This window comes from Drosophila pseudoobscura, chromosome 3 (assembly GCF_009870125.1).
Source record: "Drosophila pseudoobscura strain MV-25-SWS-2005 chromosome 3, UCI_Dpse_MV25, whole genome shotgun sequence".
NCBI classification, from domain to species: domain Eukaryota; kingdom Metazoa; phylum Arthropoda; class Insecta; order Diptera; family Drosophilidae; genus Drosophila; species Drosophila pseudoobscura.
This window is the reverse complement of record NC_046680.1, coordinates 14,639,260-14,658,970: the sequence shown is the minus strand read 5'-3', so window position 1 is coordinate 14,658,970 and position 19,711 is coordinate 14,639,260. Positions and strand designations below refer to the sequence as shown.

The window sequence follows — 19,711 nt, the reverse complement described above, 5'->3', positions numbered from 1 at the left end:
TCTATTTAGTGGAGGTATTTTTCATCGAAATAATATTCCGCAGCATAAGTCCCCTTTCCATTTCACGTACGTTTTATTTACACACAATCAAACAAAAATGAGTATTTATACCTAACTAATATTGCAGAAAATTGATTCGTCAACCGGATAAAATTATGTGTTTAGTGCTGGGAGTCCTATTAAGGGAATAATATTAAACCGAATATCAAAATCGAGGAATATGATGGAACTTGAATACAAATAATTCGTCAGTATATTTACGGTATATTTAAAAAATGCGATGGTATACCGCAATCGGTATATTTCTGAGGGTCAGACCGTATATCTTACCGATAAATCTGCGGTCACACTGATCTTTGCTGATTTCGATTTTGGATTTATTTGTTAAATTCCCGTAATTGCAGCGCTGCTGGAACGGTGACGTAGTTAGTGGAACAAATATTGAACCATCAAAAGCACAAAAGCCAGTTGGACACACATCAAACATACAGCCATGGCCGACGACTGGGGTGAGTGGGGCGGCACGCGGGGGCGTCGCTGGTGGACAATAAACGTGGTCGCTGCCATGCAACCAACCTTGGATGCGTATTTTTAGCCAATCTACGTCTACGCGCAACGCTAACCGTCCATATTTCTCTTTTATTTCCTTTCCCTCATGATGTGGCACCACAGAATCTGCAGCCGACAGCGAAATCATACTTCAAAATGCAGCAAGCACCGTAAACAAGTGGGAGGGGGAGGACGACGACGACGATGTGAAGGTGCGCATACCAAGTAAATCATTTGACAAGCAAATCTTCCAGCATATGCTGCATAACAACAACAAAAACGCCAACGAAAGCAACAACTTAAACTTGTTTTCGTGCACTCTGGCTTTTGTTAATCAGTTTTCACTTTCATTGTGGCCTGAACACGTGTACAGTTTTTGATTACTCACCATTTGACTGTTTCTCTCTGCGGCTATAGGAGAGCTGGGAAGATGAGGAGGAGAAGAAGGACGAGGAGAACGAGAAGCCCACAATAACAGATGTGCCAGTCAAAACCAAGCCAAGCAAAGCGCTGAAAGCCAAACTAGAAGAACAAGCGGTAAGCAAGATTCGGATTATATTAAATTTTAAACAAGATAATTAAATTCTTCCCCTGGCAACAGCGGCTTGAAGAGGAGAAGGAAGCGAAACGGCTGGCCAGCCTCACACCCGAGGAGAAATTGGCCGAGAAGCTGCGGTTGCAAAAGATCCAGGAAGACTCCGATTTGAACCACGCCCTGGACACATTCGGAGTGACGCGTGCAGAAACAAACGGCAACGGCCTAGACTCCTTCAACCCGGAGACCAAGGAGCAGTTCAAGGAGTTCGGTTCTGCGCTCAGCTGGAAGGTCGGCCAGTATCGCGAGTCTGCGGAATTCCCACAATTCGTCGAAGACCTAGTGCGCGGTCTATGCATACACCGTGAGTGATCTGATTTTCTGAGACTTCAGATCGACGAAATGATAACACGAATTCCATTCCCCCTTATCAAGTGAGCGCCGCTGACATTAAGAAGGTCAAGATGAGCGTGGAAATCTTGCACTCAGAAAAACTCAAAATGGAAAAGGCCATTGCCAAGAAAGCCGCCGGCAAGAACAAGGGAAAGGCCACGCTTCGCACAGAGAGCGATGTAGGTCCACGCCCAATCGACGGCACAGCAAACGTCATTAATTTGATTACCCTTTTTGCTTGCAGGATATTGATGATTACAAAAAGTATGGCAATGATTTTTCCGAAGATTACGACGACTTCATGTGAATAGGCGATATTCGAGTATATATATAGTTACCCCCTCCTGCATATATCTAATTATTCAATACATAGTTGCTTGTTGAAGAGTTCTTGGTGTTATAGAAAGTGCGCAGGAATTAAAAAAAACTTTGTTGGTTATTTATATGACCCCACAAAACATATAGACCGTCGGTAGACACAGCGAGAGAGATATACATATAGATATACTAGCATACGGTCGAGTCAAGTCAAGTCAAGAAAAGCAATCAGGAAACCTCAGCGAAAAAGAAACGACAGATATTTAGGAACATTTACTACAAAAATTACTTATGGCAACCACCTACTTGGAATGGCTTCTTGTAAAATTCACCTTTGTATAAATAAAACTTCATTGCGATATTAAACGGTATTTACTGGGTGCTTAAATTAAATTTTAAAGAAATAATTTCGACACCACCACAATCCGCTCAGTGGATACATCGTCTCCAATGACTCCAATGTGGAGGCGGTGCATGGCACTGTTGCATTGATCTTTTTCAAATTGTTGACTTTATCCGCCCTTTGGTGTTGCTTGGTCGTGGTGAATGGCAAATGTTTGCGGTGGAAGAAGAGGGGAGCATAGGTAGTGCTGACGGTTTCTGATTTGGCTATAAACTAGCTAACGAACTTAACAAAAAACTCTTCAAAAATGTTCAGTTTCAGTATCTGAAGATAATGAAATCCCATGAATCTGAGAAAAAATATGTATATACTAGGGACAAGCCCCTGCCTTACTATTTACATAATAGACAGCTATATTTTCCAGCCAACATTAGTTGCGAAAAAGCTAGTTTGCCAACTCTGAAGCCAGCCAGCACGTGTGAACAACAAAAATGACTGATTTTGACAAATATTTGGAAGGTGAGCGATAATGAACTAATCAACTGACTATTAACTATCCTGGTGTTACAGAAGCAGTCACCAAGGACCTGCCCAGCTCCGAGGACGAGGCAGACATCAAAGACGAGGACACCTGTAGCGTTCAAGAGCTTGCCGCCAATTTCCGGCTGCAGTACAAGCCGCAAGATGAATCGGTGGTTTCGCTGAAGCGGGACTATGTACTGAGTCTAGGTGCAGACCACAGATTCACCCGGATAGCTGCCGGTCTGTCCAGCACAGCCGTTCACATCTACGATTTGGAGACGGCCGGGGGATTGAAAACCGTGCAAGATGTACCCGCCAAAGAAAAGACCGAAATGGGCGCTACCATCTGTGGAGTGCAGTTTCTCGATGAGGGCTCCGATGCCCTGCTTGTGGGCACCACTGATGGAATGGTGCGTCTCTTTGACCTACGTACCTCAGGCGAGCAGGCCAGATTCGAGTACAAAAGCGAACCAGAGGCTCAATTCCCACAGGTGCCCAAATCCCTAACATGCTTTGATCGGAATGCCAATAGCAGAATTATTTGCTGCGGCACGGAGCAGTACATCGGCAGTGTCCATCTACTGTTCTTCGATGTGAGAGAGCGCAAGCAACTGGGTGGCTTCTACGAGAGCCACCAAGATGATGTGACCTCAGTGCGCTTCCACGATCGAAATCCAGATATGCTCTGCACCGGAGGCACCGATGGCCTCATCAATTTGTTTGACATCAAACAGACCGACGAGGACGAGGCCCTGCAGAACACGATCAATACGGAGAGTAGTGTGCACCGACTGAACTGGCATCGTAACGTCTACGATAAGGACATCATCTCATGTATTACCCATACCAATGATTTTAAGAGCTACGAGTGCGAGGAGGGCGACGAGGTGGCTTCGTTTGAACGGTCCGGTATCACTGAGGCTATTCGACGAAAGAATGCGGGTAATTTCAACCTGATAAATGCCCATAATCTGGAGGACAATGGCGTGTTCCTTTTGGCAGGCACTAACTACAATCGCGGGTGAGTCTTAATGCTGCAATTTGTGTTCCCTCTTCTGATAACTGTCCTTGCAGAGAGATCCTGCGCTCTGTGAGCGTCCTATCCAAAGAAAAGCTCGAACCATTGGCCAATTTCGCGGGTAATAAGCAAATCGTTCGGGACAGTCTATTCGATGCCAAGCGCCAGCTGCTGGTGACGGGCGGCGAGAGCGGCATTGTCAGCGTTTGGACGCAGGATGCCACTGGAAACGCGAGCAACAGTGGCAAGCTGAAAACCAAGATAAAATCCCACAAAAAGACGCCGTATTAAATATACCAGTACACGTTATATGTTTTTAAATAATGGAGAGTTCCAACAGATGTTCTTTCGAGATGTATCTAATTCTTTTCCCTTCAAAAGATCTATTTAATCAAAAGATGTAGATGTAGCACGGTCGGGGACTTATTCGTTTTAAGTAAATCCGGCCTTATTGTGGTAGCGACGACATTGCCTATTTTTAATGATTCGGTTTATTGATTGCGTCCAAAATAAGGTTTAAACAAAAAAGGACAACAAAAATTGCTACTACTACATGTTTTTAGGGTGACTGATAACGGGAGCCGGCCGTGTGGATCTTGCCAAATTGTAGGGATTCTTAGTGGGCTCCCTACAAGTGTGTAAGAATCCGCTCCAGAAACTCCAATATACGCCAAACGTCTTTGGCACCCTATTTCGTTAATTTAATATGAAGATGAAACGTAATTTATTATGATCTTTTCTCAAATTGATACGTTTTAGAATGCTGATGTTTTCGACATATGATTAGGGTCTTGTAAATATATCTCGGTCCCATTCTTGCTCTCTGTAAGAAGATCAAAACCTTCAAAATATCGTTGAAATACCTTTCAAACAGAAACTGACTAGTTTTGGCCTTTACTGGTGCATTAGATGACAAACATTTCCTCAGTTCTATAACATCCATTTCCCAGGGTATGCAAAATGTTGCTCAATCCGCGCCATGTCGTGGAACAATGCTGCTCGATTTCACGGCACATGAGTCTGGCCCATACAAATTAATGTTGCCAGCAACATAAAACGTAAGAAAACGTAAGTGAGTCTGGAATGCAAGGGACATAGAGAGCAAGTCCCAATAAAATATTCGGTCTCACTCTAAAAAATACCGAAAATGTATCACATTCCTCGTTTTTTATCTTCCGTCGAATATTCCCAGCTAAATAGAATACTCAGCTATGCCCACATAATTGTATAAGATTGATGAATCAATTTTCTACTTGACTGGCTTATTCTAAATACTTGCTTTTATTGGAATAACGTTGTAAATGAAATTTAATATAAATGAAATTGATCAAATATACCAGGTGTGATTGCTGTCGCAGGGTCACTGCTGTGAAATCGTTGGCCTAACAACGTTAGAATATTACGTTACGTTATTGAGTGAGGAAAAGTGTTGCATACCTTCGAGGCGTGTAATATAGAGTGGACAAGGACATGGAATGTAGCAAATACATTGGATTTGAATTTAATATTTATTTAAAATTTTAATATTTCGTGTAATTTTTTTTGTTAGGGGTCATTGTATGTTAATTGATGTATTTATAGTAAAACAATTCAAAATCCTATCCCAATGAATTGAATTGTATTGTATATATATAATTAAAGTAATTCTACTCGTAATACAGTACCCTCCTCGTGGTACTGATTATTTCGATCCTATCTCATTTATGCGATCTGTTGAGTAAAAAATTAGCACATCCTCAGCGCAGATAAACGCATCCTTAAAACTGCCTTTTGCCTCTCCCACTCCTCTGTTTCCCTGAAGCCCAATTAGTGCTGCAGTAGGCATTTCAAATCCGTGCCCACAATTCGTCTAATCCACTGCCACCGACCTGCCTGTACCGCCCATGTCCGTTCCACTCCGTTCTGGTCTGTGAAGGATCGGATCTGGGCCTAGTCCTGGCTAAATGTTGACAAATACAACACCTACGATACAAATAAAATTGCTACAGAAGTACCTCCCAAAAACGGGCACTGTCCCGACCGGAACGACTCAATTTTCACAAATTTACGCCAAAACCAGGAAACAGCAAAAGAAACAGAAACAGAAACAGACTCTAAAAGATTGCTCGACGCCGCCACTGAAGCTGTGGGTTTGCTCCTGCAGAGCAGAGTCCAAATTCGAATCGGAGTCCCAGTCGCAGAGTCCTGCGAGTAGCCAGAGTCCTGTAGCTCACTCGAAAACCGCCACTCACCGTGGCTAATTGCTCATCAATAAAGATGCTAGCTGTGCAGGACTCGGATTCCATTGAAAATGTTTGCATTGCCCAGATTCTCCTCAACGCTCCTCCGAGTCCAAGTCCATGTCCGTTGCAACCAAAATATTATGGTGTTCCCCGCTGTTCTCGCACAGCCAGCGCGAATTTGCTGCGGTAAGTCGATGCTGCTTTTGGGTCTCGTTCTCGGCACGGCATCTCCTTGTCCTTTTGCATCTATGTGTATCTTCTGGCAGCGCTCCTTTGGCGGCACTGTGTCCTGTCGTCGTTGTTTTCCCGTGATTTGACATGTCTGTTAGCAGGATGCCGTTGCCTGACCCTGAGCCAGAGGACCCTATGTGTTCCACTTTGATGTGATTCGTCAATGCGGTGGACTACTGCTACCGACTCTTGGCACTCTTGGCACTCTGTGTTCTGTGTGTATGTGTCCTCTGGTTTCTATTTTCTGCAGTCTGCGGCTTTCCAGCAGTGTTTGTTGGCGAATCTCTCCGTTGGCTGGTACTCTCCTGCTCTCCCCCTGCCAAAAGATGCATTCGTCACAGTTGAAACTGGATTGGTCGCCCACCGTAGTAAACGAGTCCGATTGATTGGCCACCCCAATGGGAGGCCAGCCTCAGCCCCATCTTCATTTTCAATCTCGCTCTACAGGCTTTCCTTCGATGTCTGGCCATCCATTGATGATTGTACTCCAGTTTCCAATTCCCTAAAACCAGAGACATGCCATAAGATCCTAAAAAAGAAACCGCTAATCATTTCGCCCACACAAAGAGGGAACAATCCTCTGGCCAAACCTAATTATTTGACTCAATTGTGAGCCCCGGGCTCGTGGACACTTTTTGTGGCCTCTTTTTGTTCCCTACACGACACTCGACAAAAAGCGAGCCAATTTTTTTTTTTGTAGACCACTTTGTTGCTCTTTTTATGAGTTTTTTCCATTGTCCATTGTCACTTTTTTCCACGGCCTGTGCTCCGACCTGGCAGCGATCCTCGCTGCTGCCCTACAAACATCCTAATTACGGCAGTTAGTCGTTGTTCCAGAAGGGACCTGGACTGCAGTTTATTACGCGCTCGAATTTCCACTAAAAATTGGACCGAAAAAACTAGGTAGAGTCCCGGGACGCGCCTTTTTATTGGTGCACCTTCGCCGGAACTGAGAGCGCGACGACCGCAGAACAACGGCGACCGGCGATGAGGATGCTGCTCCCGAGGATGCATCCTGGCCCTGGCAGGACGACGACGACGACGACCTCGCTGCATTAGAAAACTAGATCAGTTTTTTGTTCTAATTTTTGTGCCCTGCCCTGCTCTCCTTATGCTTTATTGTTTATGGTCCATTTCCATTTCCATTTTCATTTCCACTCCCATTGTTTGGCCGCAAAACAAACTCCGGACGGGAATTATGGTATGGTATATGCAGATTTTTATGGGCACTCGGGTGATCTAGTTCGCGGAATGGGCGCGTATCCTGTAGCGCTGGGACCTCGACCGGCCCTCGGAGGATGTCTGTATGTCTATATTAGGAAAGTAGATCAAGTTTTTTGTTCCCTTTGTGCGCTTTTTTCGCTGCGCTAGTTTTTTTCCCCGAACGCAGCAAACTGCTCTAATTTTTTAATTCTTCACGGGTTTTTATTGTGCTCCTGGAAAAACTACGGTCTTCCACAAGGTTAGAGCGTTCTAGTTACCTGTTAATTGTGGCCATAACTCACATTCACGTCCGCATTCAGTGCTCTCATTTTTAAGATATGTTCTTTTCTCTGTGTTTTCTGTTCTGTTCTTTTCCGCTACGGCATTCATATTTTTATGAGGCTGTTCCTTCGGCCGGGCCTGGCATAAATTATTTGAATTTGTTTTTCCATTTGCTCTGAAATTGTCCATTATTGGAAAACTGTGTGTGTTTTCATGGTATTGGATTGTACATAGTATAGTTCGCCTTGGGGTTGGAACTGTCTGTCTGACTCTCTGTTCCCCGGGGGATGTCCAGGGTGGAGTCTTGTGTTAAATTGGGGGATAGTCTGCAATCATGCAATATAATCAAGTAAACTTGGTCTCACCTGAATTACTGATGGAATTCATACAAAAGCAATAATCTCAAACAATTTAGCAGCATTCTTAAACATTACTATGTGCATACATATGATAGAAGATCTAAGAAGGTAAAACAGTACATTTATCTTCCGATTAAGATTGAAATCAAATCGGAAACAATCTTAAGCAGGTGCTTTTCGGCCATTATTAAGATTCGCACAGCTTTGTTTGCGAATGCTTTCCGTATTGTATAAAAAATAATAATGATAATAATTATTATTTTATGGCGGATATCATGGCAGTACAATTTGCTCGGCATTTTTATGGCATGGCCAATTTTTGCACAGTGTCTAGGCCTTTCCTTTGCCAATTCTGTTACCCGTCTTGTCTCGTCTCCCACTTTCTGCAAGGGAAGGGAATAAAGATAGAGGCCCAGCCCTCCGTCCAGTATTCGCCATTTACTTCCCATGATGACGGACATAATCAGCGAGATCGGATCGGCGCTTTGTGCGTGCAAAATGTGCAATAAAGCAGCAACAACGGGAGGATCGCTAGAGGCTTCGTCTTCGTCTTCGGCTTCGGCTTCCCGGTATTTATTTCGCAGCGAAAGGCCAGAAAGTGTTCTTGGATGGAGTGTTGAGGCCGGACAATGGCCAGGGGCAGGTACTGATCCTCGACAGTGCAACAGCTCGACACTTTCGCCTGGTGAAAGGTCTGCCATAAAGGGTATTTACTGTCGCTGCCGCAGTGTCGCCCTGAAGCCATGGCTGGGCCGGTTGAAGCTGCAACTCAACTCAACTCAACCCAATCCAAAAAGGGACACTCTCGCGGACACACAGAGTCAAAGACAATGGTGGCACAATAGGCAAGGTTGTGGGTAGGGTTCTGTTCTGTTCTGGACGGGTCGTGTCGGGTCGGGAAGGCTTGCACTGGGCCTTTTCCAGTGCGGCCAAGAGAGGAGATCGCTCCAGGTAGAGCCTCTGGCGAGTTAATGCTAATGCAAATTGCGGCGCAATATAACCCAATAATTTTAACTAACTCGCAATGGACAGGGCAGTAGAGCAGTAGAGCAGTAGAGCATTGCAGGAAGGATGCAATACTCGGGAATGGAATGCATAACAATGGGCAAGGACCAGGGTTCCGTTTCGCGAGATGAGGTTCTTTGACGGTTCCTTGACGGTTCCCTGTGTGCTCTCTGCTCTGTGTTAATCCGTTTGCCATCAGCAAGATTATTAGTCAATTTTCATATTTCCAGTCGAGTCGCAGTTTTGGTTTCACTTTCCTCCTTTGCCACTTCTTGCCTTGCCTCATGTGGATGCCGATGCCGATGCCGTTGCCGTTGCCGTTGCCGACCGACGAGTTAGATTTTATTGCAGCATCTTGAACAATCAACTGGAATTTGGTAACATGCTGCGCGGCCTAACCCTGGAGATTGCTCTACTTTCGCCTCAATTGAATCGGAGTTAGGCGGAAGACGGCGGACCCTTGCGACCAAGGGTTGTCTCCTGGCCTCAGGAGTTTCCACAGTCAACGCTTTCGCTGGTTTGTTTATTTGTTTGTTTGTTTTAGGAAGGATTAGCCAGAGGGCTTGACTTGGAACCCGACCAAAGCCAAGGGCTTTAGGGCATGCTCAAGAGATCCCTATATCCCTATCCCTGTCGCGATCCCTAAACCGATCCCATTTGGCAATTTCATTAGAAAGTCATAAAACACACATAATAATGAGATGTCGAAGGGATTAAGATTAAGGGACGCACACACAGGCAGCAGGATTATTAACGGACTAACGGAATCGGGTTATTTTTTGCGCTCAACCGGACGGAGCTTAACGCTAAGCCACAAGCTTAACCCCTTGTGGGCCGCGGCAGGTAAATCGATGACCGATGTCGCTTGCGCAAGGCCCCTACTACTCCCCTCCCCTCCCATATGACACCCCACTACCCCTGCCCCCGCCCCCTCTCCACCACCACTGTACTATATGTACAGTTGCCTCCTCTCTGGATGATTATATCATCATAATAAATGTTTTTCCCAACGAAACTGAAACCGAGAAACTTTTCAAATTAAGTTCCGACCCGCCGCCCCCGCCCCCCCGAAATTGTGCTCCATTATCATAGATATACTGCCTGGAAAATGGTAATGCGAATCCCCCTCCACCAGTGCCCCCGCCAACGCTGGTGGGTGGTGTGGTGTGGTGTGGCAAGTGTGAGGCCGTTAAACGTGCTGCATTATATTAAGACTTCATAAAAGAGCAAATAATTCGCTGGGCAAGCATCGATCGATAAATGCTACTCTATGTACCCCCGTGAACATGTATGTACATGGCTATGGCTATGGCATCCATGTACATATGTATGTACATAATGGGAGTTGGTGAAAGCAACCAACCACCCTACCATCCTGTACTCTCTTCCTTACTCCTTACTCCTCTCCGGACTGCTGGGCAGCATTATACCATATCATACTTGATGAAGCCGATAAAGTCGCATTATTAAGGGGGCACCTCACGTCTCGCTCGCTCTGGGGCGTCCGCCTGCTTGCGGACAAGCGAAACAAAAGATTCGCTCATCCGCTATGAATACCAAATTCCTCTCTCTTGCCGTGCACACAAAGAGAGAGAGATGGAGAGAGAGAGAGAGAGCGAGCGAGCGAGCGAGCTCCATGATAACTTGATTATGTTCTCCGCCTGTCCGCCCCCCGCTTGGCATCCTATTTTTTGTGTGCCCTCCCTTTTGTTCCGGCATCGTAATTGCCTTCATCGTCGCATAATTGTCAGCCAGCAGCAGCAGCACCAGCACCAGCACCAGAGACTCTCTCAGCAGCAGCGACTCTCTCAAAGCACCGCAAGATTAGCACCCTCATCTGCTGTCCCGCTCGAACGCCTGGCTGCCTGCTTTGATTGGCTGCAGTGCAGTGCCTGGGCGACGGCGGCCATTGCGGGCACGAGCGCAGAGGTATATAAGGGCCGCGGGGTGGCCGAGAGAGGCACATTCGAACAGTAACCGTCGCACAGTCCAGACACACTCGATCCGCTCCGAAAAGAGAACCGCAGTTTCCAGTTCTTCTTAGAGACAACGCCCTCACCAGCCCATCAACATCCAAAGAACACATTAGCCATGCACGGATACCGAACATACAACATGGAGAATCACCATCACGACTCCAATGCCGTGGACCAGAAGCCCCTCGTGGTCGACCTCATGGCCACGCAATACGGCAAACCCCAGACGCCGCCGCCTTCTCCAAATGGTAGGTTTCCGCAAAGCCCAATGGACACATTCGACAGATTACTAACCCAGTCTTTTCCCTCTTCTTGCAGAGTGCCTCTCCAGTCCGGACAACTCGCTGAACGGCAGCCGCAACTCCGAGATTCCCGCTGATCCGTCGGTTCGACGCTACCGAACCGCCTTCACACGCGATCAGCTTGGACGTCTCGAGAAGGAGTTCTACAAGGAAAACTACGTGTCCCGCCCGCGTCGCTGCGAGCTTGCCGCCCAGCTCAACCTGCCGGAATCCACCATCAAGGTGTGGTTCCAGAACCGTCGCATGAAGGACAAGCGCCAGCGCATCGCCGTCGCCTGGCCGTACGCCGCCGTTTACTCCGACCCCGCTTTCGCCGCTTCCATCCTGCAAGCGGCTGCCAATAGCGTGGGCATGCCCTATCCCCCATACGCCGCTGCCGCCGCAGCTGCCGCCTCCAATCCGATGCTTCCCACGATGACAGCGATGCCCTCGATGCAGTCCATGCAGTCGATGCAGCAGATGCAGTCCATGCAGTCGATGCAGTCGATGCAGGTCCCCGTCGGAGGACACGCACCCTCACCGTACGGACAATACCGCTACAGTCCGTACCACATTCCCGCCCGCCCGCACCACGCGCCGCACATGCACCCACACGGGATGATGGGAGCTGCCGCCGCCTCCTCTGCGATGGGATATCCTGGAGCAGCCATTGCCGCCGCCATGCCCTCTGCCTCCTGCTACGCGGCCCTCACGGTACCCAAGACACAGACACCGCCGCTGGATCTGCAGTCCTCCTCGTCGCCGCACTCCTCCACCCTCTCGCTCAGCCCCGTCGGCTCGGACCACACCAAGGTGTTCGACCGAAGCCCCGTTCCGGCGACTGCGACCCCCACCACCACCACCAGCCCACTGCCAGCTCCTGGTCTCCTGATGACCAGCGCCAAGCGTCCTGCCTCTGAGATGTCGCCACCGACGACGGTGCTGGCGGAGCCCAAGCCTAAGCTCTTCAAACCCTACAAGACTGAGGCGTAGGCATGTCCTCCTGTCCTCCTCCCCCGCTCCCTCAAAGGATTGTACAAATTAGTCTTAGAATGTCCATCCACCCTCCACCCCCCTCCCAAGTCCTATTTATTGAATGCCCCTCTGGATGGATGATATGATATTGTAATCTATAGTTGAATATTAGTGCTTAAGTTCCAACACGAAATCAAAAATAAATCTACAAAACATTCGAAATTATATCTAAAGTGTTTTTGCAATATGTATTTTACCTGAATCCGAATCCGAATCCGAACCACCATCCGTTGGGTTACCTGGCGATTTACGATCCAACTGAGAGTTGGATTTGTCAGCGCTTTTATGGACCTGGCTGTTGGATTAGCTGTGGAGAAACCTGGCCTGAAATAGACTCATCGACACATCGACACATAGCCACATCGAGCCATCGAAGGCAGCTGCTCTCCTCTCCGCCCCTCAACTGCTGGCCTGACCTTCGCCCCGGCTCTCTGTAGGGAGGAAACACTGTGTGCAAATTGAGAGGCGGAACGGGGACAAGCGTGCCTTCGGAGTGGCCTTCGGAGCACTGGCAGTGTTTGGCCACCCACAAGCAGGAGACATCAAGACAGGACAGCACGGGGGCATCCACGGGGGTTTGGCACAAGCCAGGAATCAAAACAGAGCCCGGGCTCCGTCGGAGTTCGAGGCGTATTAATGCGATTCCAGCAGAATCGATGCGGAGTGAGAGGGTACCCCGCAGGGCAGCAGCCTTGGATGTGGATGTGTGTGGATGTGGGCCTCCTCCCTGCCACGCGTCAGGTTGCATTGCGAGTCAAAATAAATTTCAGTGTCCTCGAATTGTCCTCGGCTAATTAATTGTCACCTCACCCGTTGTGTACTCATTCTGGTCCTATCTCTGGCCCCTGGTCCCTGGTCCCTGCCCTTCTGTCCTCCGACAATTGTCATAATTGAGAAATCATTGGCAAAATAGCAAGCAAACAGAGAGAAATGGGATGGAGAGAAAGCGTGCGTGTCCTGGCAGGAATCAAATTTGGATTTAATTGCCAGACAAAACATGTGTTTCAATTGCAGCAGCAGCAGCAGCCCTTAAAGGGGTGTGGTGTCAATTGCTCATAATCCCGCCTAGCATAGCAAAAAAAAAAGAGGCAACAACAACAGGAAGGCAGGATATCTACAACCCCTGATCCTGGTACTATATCTAATTGAGCGTTCGCATCAAAACATGTTTTGACACTTGCCAGCGAGCCGTAAAAAATGGTCTGTGAAGTGCTCGACCCGGAATCGGAGTCAGATGGTTCCCCCCCCTTGCCACTGCCATGCCACTGACTATGCCCCTTCTGGTATGACACCCCTTTCGTGGCGGCTGCGGCCTGGCTGCTCTTCCTTTGGGGGATGCAACACAAGTGGCAACATTTTATGATTTGATAATAAAGATACACGGCGAGGAGGATGAGGATGAGGATGGTTCTGTTCTGTTCCGTGCTGCCCTGGGGAATGCCTCGCCAGGATTCGGATACAGTAAATTAAAAAATAGCAAAACAGGAAAATCTCTGCAGAATTGGGAGTGGGAGTGGCAGTGGCAGAGGCAGTGGCAATGGGTGGGGTGAGTGGATAGCAATTCGTTTCCCCACGGGCGGAACAGGGCGGGCGGTGTTGACTTTCCGGGCAGGTTGATAATTAATCATGTGGGGATTAGGGATTAGGCTTGTTTGAAATGTAGCAATCATCAAGTTGTTTATTGAAAAATTATGCGACTATGCGGCTCAAGGCGGGCGGATTAGGACACCAGCTGGGCGACACCCACCCTCATGTCTGTATCTGTGAGAAGCATCTGCTCTTTTCATAAAAGAGTTAACCGATTTTCGGGTCTGTTGAGGGAATAAATGCGATATTATTATCAATTAGGCATTTGTATCTAATTCGGCATTGTCTCTGTGTTCGACTGAGACTCAGACTCAGACTCAGACTCCGACATCGACTCATACTCATATTTCAACCCGAGAGATCTTGTGTTTTATGGGGGGGCAATCAATGGATGGATGGATGGATGGATGGATAGAAAGATACATAGATACACAGCAATGAATGGCAGCCACTTCATGCGAAGTTCTCCCACGTCTCCACCTCCACGAGAGGGAAACAATGCATTATTCAATAGCATTATCCAAGCCAAGCCAAGACAAGACAGGCCAAGCCAAGGCTCTCCTCCTCTGCGAGTATTCGATGTGCAAACAAAATTAAGTTTTATTGGGGCGTGATGAGTGGACGTCGGGACTTACTTCAGTTTTGGTTTTGGTTTCGGTTTCTGTTTCTGATTTCTTTTAATAGTGAATTAGCACCTCTGTCTCGTCTCTCCACCCGACCGGGGTTTATGGCACGGGTGCTCCCTGGCCGCTTTCCCAGCATTTCGGAGCCGACAAAAGGCAGCTTTTGTCCGTGGCTGGCTGGAGGCGACCGCAATCCGGGGATCTGTAAGGAGTCTCTCTCTCTCTCTCTCTGTCTTTATGAGGTACGAATTTCACACTAACGGTCAATGAATATAAAGTGATCATCAGACGGGGAGTGCAGCCACCGAAGGGTCCATGGTCCACGGCGAGATCTAAAGATGGGCACATACTCGTAGCATAGATCCCCTGGGCCCCTGGGCCTCTGATTCCCATTCACTTCCAGCATAATTGCAAGCCCAAGTTTGAGCGCTAAACGAAGTCGAAAATGTTTTATGAGTGTGCCAATAGATGTACAGACATAGATACATATGTATCTTAAGGTGGCACCTAGAGGGTTTTGCAATCAGCTCGCCAATGAATAAACATCTTTGTAAAATGATGATGCCAGCAAGCATCGGAATAATTTCACACGTTTCAGGCACACACAGCCTCAGAGAGTAGAACCCGTTTGTCGCCACAAATATGCGAGACTCTGACTCGACACAGATACTGTTGTACAAATGTATCTTCCGCTACACATGTACATATGTATTGTATCCATGGGATGTGCTGTGGCAATTTGCACGCTGTCCATTAACGGGGACCATGGAGACCATGCGCCATTCCGTTTATCGGATCTCATTGGATTCATTCTGCCAGCCTCATCATTTTCATGGATATTAACAAACTGATAATCGCAACAATCAAATTACAAATGCGAGGACGGTTGACCGGGGGGGTGGAGACGGAGTGAATGCCTTGTTTAGCCAACATTTCCATATCTATCAGGGGCGGAGCGGGGGAGGGGGCGACAGTAGGCCGCATTCGACTGCAATTGGTCAGGGTTCATGGTAAATGGTGAATGCTCAATGGAAATCGACAATAAAATGCCCGGGAAATCAAATCAATTGCCCTTGATGGATGCTGCGGCTGTCCGAAAAGTTGCAAGATTTTTAGGGTCAACCAAGGAGGGGGGACAGGGGACAGGGGCCAGGGAGAGAGTCCTGTGGCAGCGTAGAAGGACAGGCCATAAATCTGCAGCTGAGATAATGAAACTAGAATGATTGCGGCAATCACTGGTGTGGCTAAAAGGAGTCCATGTCCATGCCGCCAGAGGTGGAGCATACACTGCTCTGCGCATGTCCCTGCCGCATACATAGTGATAGATACAGGATACAGGATACAGATACAGGACCATGGCCAGTACATAGAATACATTATGTAGAGAAGGACCCTCTCTTTTGGTCTGTTCTGTTCTGTTCTGTTCTGTTCTGCCGATTACCGATTCTAGAGTTTCAGGACTTTCAGATCCTGCGCACGACGGTGTCAACTTTATTGCGGTTTGACTTTGCCCCTCGAGGAGTCAGAGCCAGAGCCAGAGCCAGATACAAAAACCAGGACCATGCAAGGTCCCAGGTTCTGCTTCTACCATGATTTACAATTCTCATTTTTTTCGCGTTATTTTTTTAGGGGCTTTAATGGCCATCGTAAAGCCGCAGGACCTGAGACCTCTACTCTCTCCTCTCCCTCTCTCTCTTGCCCTCAGATGTGAGAGTGCGAGCAGGAGGTGTGGCATAGGTGGTTCCCATTTCGCGAACTGATTCTAAAAAATGAAATCATTTTTTCTCGAATTTCGCAGAGACGACTGTGTAAAGGCTCTTTGTCCTGGACCAGTGCTCGTCCTTTTTTGCACACTCGGCATCGTTTTTTTTTCCCCCGCTTCGAGTGCTACCTAGGCCTCCGGGGTTTTTATGACGGAGATGATATTCTGTGAGGCTCGGCTCGGCTCTCGGTGCTGTTCCGTTTTTTAGGCCATAAAAATTAGGCGGCATAAAAAAACTGCATTGGAATTCTAGTTCTAGTTTCAGATTTTTAGGTTTCCAGAGTTTTTCGGACTTTGGGCAGATTTTTATGAAATTCGCGGAATTCGGAAGCAAAATGCGGAATGCGGAACGGAACAGAATGGCAAATATCCGATATTCCGGGGCTGACCTTGCCTTCTTCTCCGCCTCTGAGGGCCGTAAAAAAATTGACTCGCTGCGGTGCGGTGGATATTTTTTAGAAATGACTTTTTCTGCAGCCTCCTTGCCGATCGCGATCCCGATTCTGATCCTGGCCTGAATCGTAAAAAAAGAAGAGCGTACAAAGGCGGAAATGGCACTCAACACAAATATGATCTTTTTATGGGCCCATCACTAAAAAAGTAAGTCACAAAGTCGCTTTCCCTTCTCTGTCTCTGACTTCGAAGGAAGCCGCTTCTCTCTCGCTCCCTCGCTGGCATCGGGAAGAGCGGGAAGAGATCTGTGGACACTCCAAGGTCGTGCTGGACTCTGCTACGGGGAAAGCCGCAGGACTCTATTCCACATCAAAGCTCTATGCGCCGCCGCAGCTTCAGCTTCCACGGAAGATTCACACGATTAGCGGCATTTTCACGTTTGAAACGGACATGCCATGCAAATTATCCGAATTAATTCCGGCCAGTGGTCATGCCCATTAGGGAGTCGAGTCCCCCCTCCCCTCCGCCCACCAGCAGCAGCAGCAACCACTGCTGCAGCCACAGGCACTGCCACTGCCACTGCCATCAGTCACTGCCGCATGACCTTCAGATCGTTTATTGTCCCTGATTTTGCTTATTTTTTCACAGGCAATTTGCGCCTGCTTCTGATGTCCCTCTCGCTCTCCGTTTGTGTGCCTGTTGTCGGTCGTGTCCTTTTTAGCATTTGGCATGCTAAAAATCTGCGCGATCTTAGCCGGAATCCGAGTGGGATTAGAGCGTTTATGGCCCTTAGAGCACGCCCTCGTCCCGGCCTCAATCCTCCATAAAACACTAAGCGCTTTCCCCTAATGCATCTTTTAGATGCTGTATCTGTAAGCAACTTTTTAATAGAGCATTCCACAAGATGGCGGATGGATAAGAGAGGGGAGGCTCCCATCCCCCCATTGGCAGTTGGCAGTTGGCAGCTGGGAAATGCATCCGGATCCAGAAATATCCCATCCCATGGAAGCAGCCATCAATTAGCATACAATTAAAGAATGCTTAAACAGGGAAATCAACTTGAACTGCAGCCCCCAGATGCGGCAGATACATATGTATCTGTATCTGTATCTGGGACTGTAAGTGGCCAACGGCTGCGGCTGGGAGCAGATCAAAGCGACGACAACATAATTGCTGCTTCACTTCACAGTTTTCGGAGCACACTTAAGGCAGATACACACACACATACCGCATATTACATATTGTATCTGCATCTTCCCTTATCGATCTTGTTGGAGTATCTTTTTTATGTCGCAGCGACAGCCACTGCGGTGGCCCTTGAGGGCTCTGACTGCTGGCGCCTGCTAATTGAGATCTGAGTAGATCGCAGCGATCCCAGCGGCATCCACTTGAGGACATGTCCACTGCGGAAGTCACTTCCTGATGTCCTTGAGTAGGATCCGTGCATCCGACTCTGCCGATCCGGTAATGATAATTCAGTGGAGGAGAGGCCTGATATACCAATGTATGTACCTGATGCCGGGAGCCAGTCCGAGACTAATCCACAAATATTGTCAACTCTTTGGCTCTAATCTGCGCGACCTAATCACTTCCATGAAATGCATAATTGTGCCGTGGCTTTTGATACGCTCCTGACGGAGAGACAAGAGAGAGAGGGAACCGCAGCACGGAGATCGGCAAATCCCGGTCCGGACAATGGCCAGAGAATGGACAACAAGTAGCGGCGAATTAGCAATCCTATCATGCTTTTATGGCCATCCCAACTCTTGCCTTTTGCTCTAGCTCTGGCTCTGGCTGCTGGCCACCTTCTCCCGGCCTTCTCCCGAATCGTAGGCACCGCCAACCCCTTTAGGGCGATAATCCTTCTAAATGTTTGTATTAATTTCGGGGCGTGGACGGATTAGGGCGTTCGCCCTGGGCGTTACCCGCAGCAGAAACCGCCGTCCAGGAGGACACTGCACCGACTGCGAGTCCTCTCTGACCTGCCGTCTAATCCTTTCGCATTTGCGACTGACTTCTGTGCCAAGTCCGCCCCTAATCCCCTACCCTGCCTGCGCCTCCGCGAAGGAGTTGAGTCCTGTTCGGGGACTTCGACAGCGACTGTAACCGGATTATCGCCGATTACCCCAGATGATCCGCAGAAAGTCAATCTGGTTCGGGCCTAATGGCCAGCAGTCAAGTCAATCCTTTCGGCCCCGTTCCACTCCCACTCTCCAGAGATCCCCTGATCACAGATCTCCATAGAGACAGATCTCTGTTTATTTGTTTGTTTTCGTTTGTTTTGAGAATTTCTGGCAATTAAGTTTCGCGATTTGATGCGGGATCGGGGCCACGGGGGCGAGCGCATCAAATCCGTGTTAGCCATACCTGTACCTCATGCATCCTGCATCCTCTGGGCCTTTACACAGGCTCTACTCTCTCACTCTATCTCTCTGTCTGGCTGTCTGTCTGTCTGTCTGTCTCCAAGGCCGCAAAGTCAACAAGTCGGCAGCGAATTTTCCCTTTATTTTCCTGCATTTTTTATGCCGAACTTTGTCTTCCGCTCATTGCGGAGATGATGCGGGGATTATGCGTTGATTGCGTGCAATTACGACTCCCGATCCTGCGAAAAGTGTCCGAAAGTGTCCGAGACTGTTGAAACTTCCTGCTAAATCCTTTGAGAGACTAAAGAACCCCTTTTGTCCTGCCCAAGGACCTTGACTGGTCCTCTGGCATTGCAGCAGCTTGCGTAAAATTTCATAACCCTACGCGGTATGCGGATGCGTTTCGTGGAACGAGCATCCGAATCCGCATCCTTGCGATTATCCTTTTTACCTCTTGCCAATCCGTTGGCTAAAAAACAGCTCCGACACTTCCGCGAAAGGGCCACAAAAAACAAACACACTGAGAGAAAAGAATCGCTCTCAGCAGTTACCTGGCAGATCCTTTCGCAATAACCCACGCAAGATGAGGTCCGGTTATATAACGGGTTTATATGACGATATGACGACTGGCAGGCCATGAGGAAGGTTTAGAGAATTTAGGATTGCATTGGCAGGGACTTCAGCGTCAGTTAATTGCTCAGGCAGTCAGCA

The 19,711-nt window shown here is 48.1% G+C and overlaps 3 protein-coding genes across 3 annotated transcripts; all 3 read left to right on the top strand.

The window, feature by feature from the left end:
• Positions 1–303: 303 nt before the first annotated feature.
• eIF3j (eukaryotic translation initiation factor 3 subunit j) lies at positions 304–1,920 on the top strand. Its single transcript, XM_001361192.4, has 6 exons — positions 304–509; positions 673–761; positions 967–1,086; positions 1,151–1,448; positions 1,520–1,656; positions 1,722–1,920. Exons 1-6 carry the CDS (start codon positions 494–496, stop codon positions 1,782–1,784), a joined length of 723 nt encoding a protein of 240 aa, XP_001361229.2. The 5' UTR covers positions 304–493; the 3' UTR covers positions 1,785–1,920.
• Positions 1,921–2,283: 363 nt separating this feature from the next.
• LOC4804710 (WD repeat-containing protein 89) lies at positions 2,284–4,028 on the top strand. Its single transcript, XM_001361191.4, has 3 exons — positions 2,284–2,657; positions 2,709–3,681; positions 3,735–4,028. The coding sequence occupies exons 1-3, from the start codon at positions 2,630–2,632 to the stop codon at positions 3,967–3,969; spliced, it is 1,236 nt and encodes a 411-aa protein (XP_001361228.2). The 5' UTR covers positions 2,284–2,629; the 3' UTR covers positions 3,970–4,028.
• Positions 4,029–10,924: 6,896 nt separating this feature from the next.
• eve (even skipped) lies at positions 10,925–12,439 on the top strand. The gene is made up of 2 exons (XM_001361190.4): positions 10,925–11,204; positions 11,275–12,439. The coding sequence occupies exons 1-2, from the start codon at positions 11,072–11,074 to the stop codon at positions 12,228–12,230; spliced, it is 1,089 nt and encodes a 362-aa protein (XP_001361227.2). The 5' UTR covers positions 10,925–11,071; the 3' UTR covers positions 12,231–12,439.
• The last annotated feature ends 7,272 nt before the right edge of the window (positions 12,440–19,711 follow it).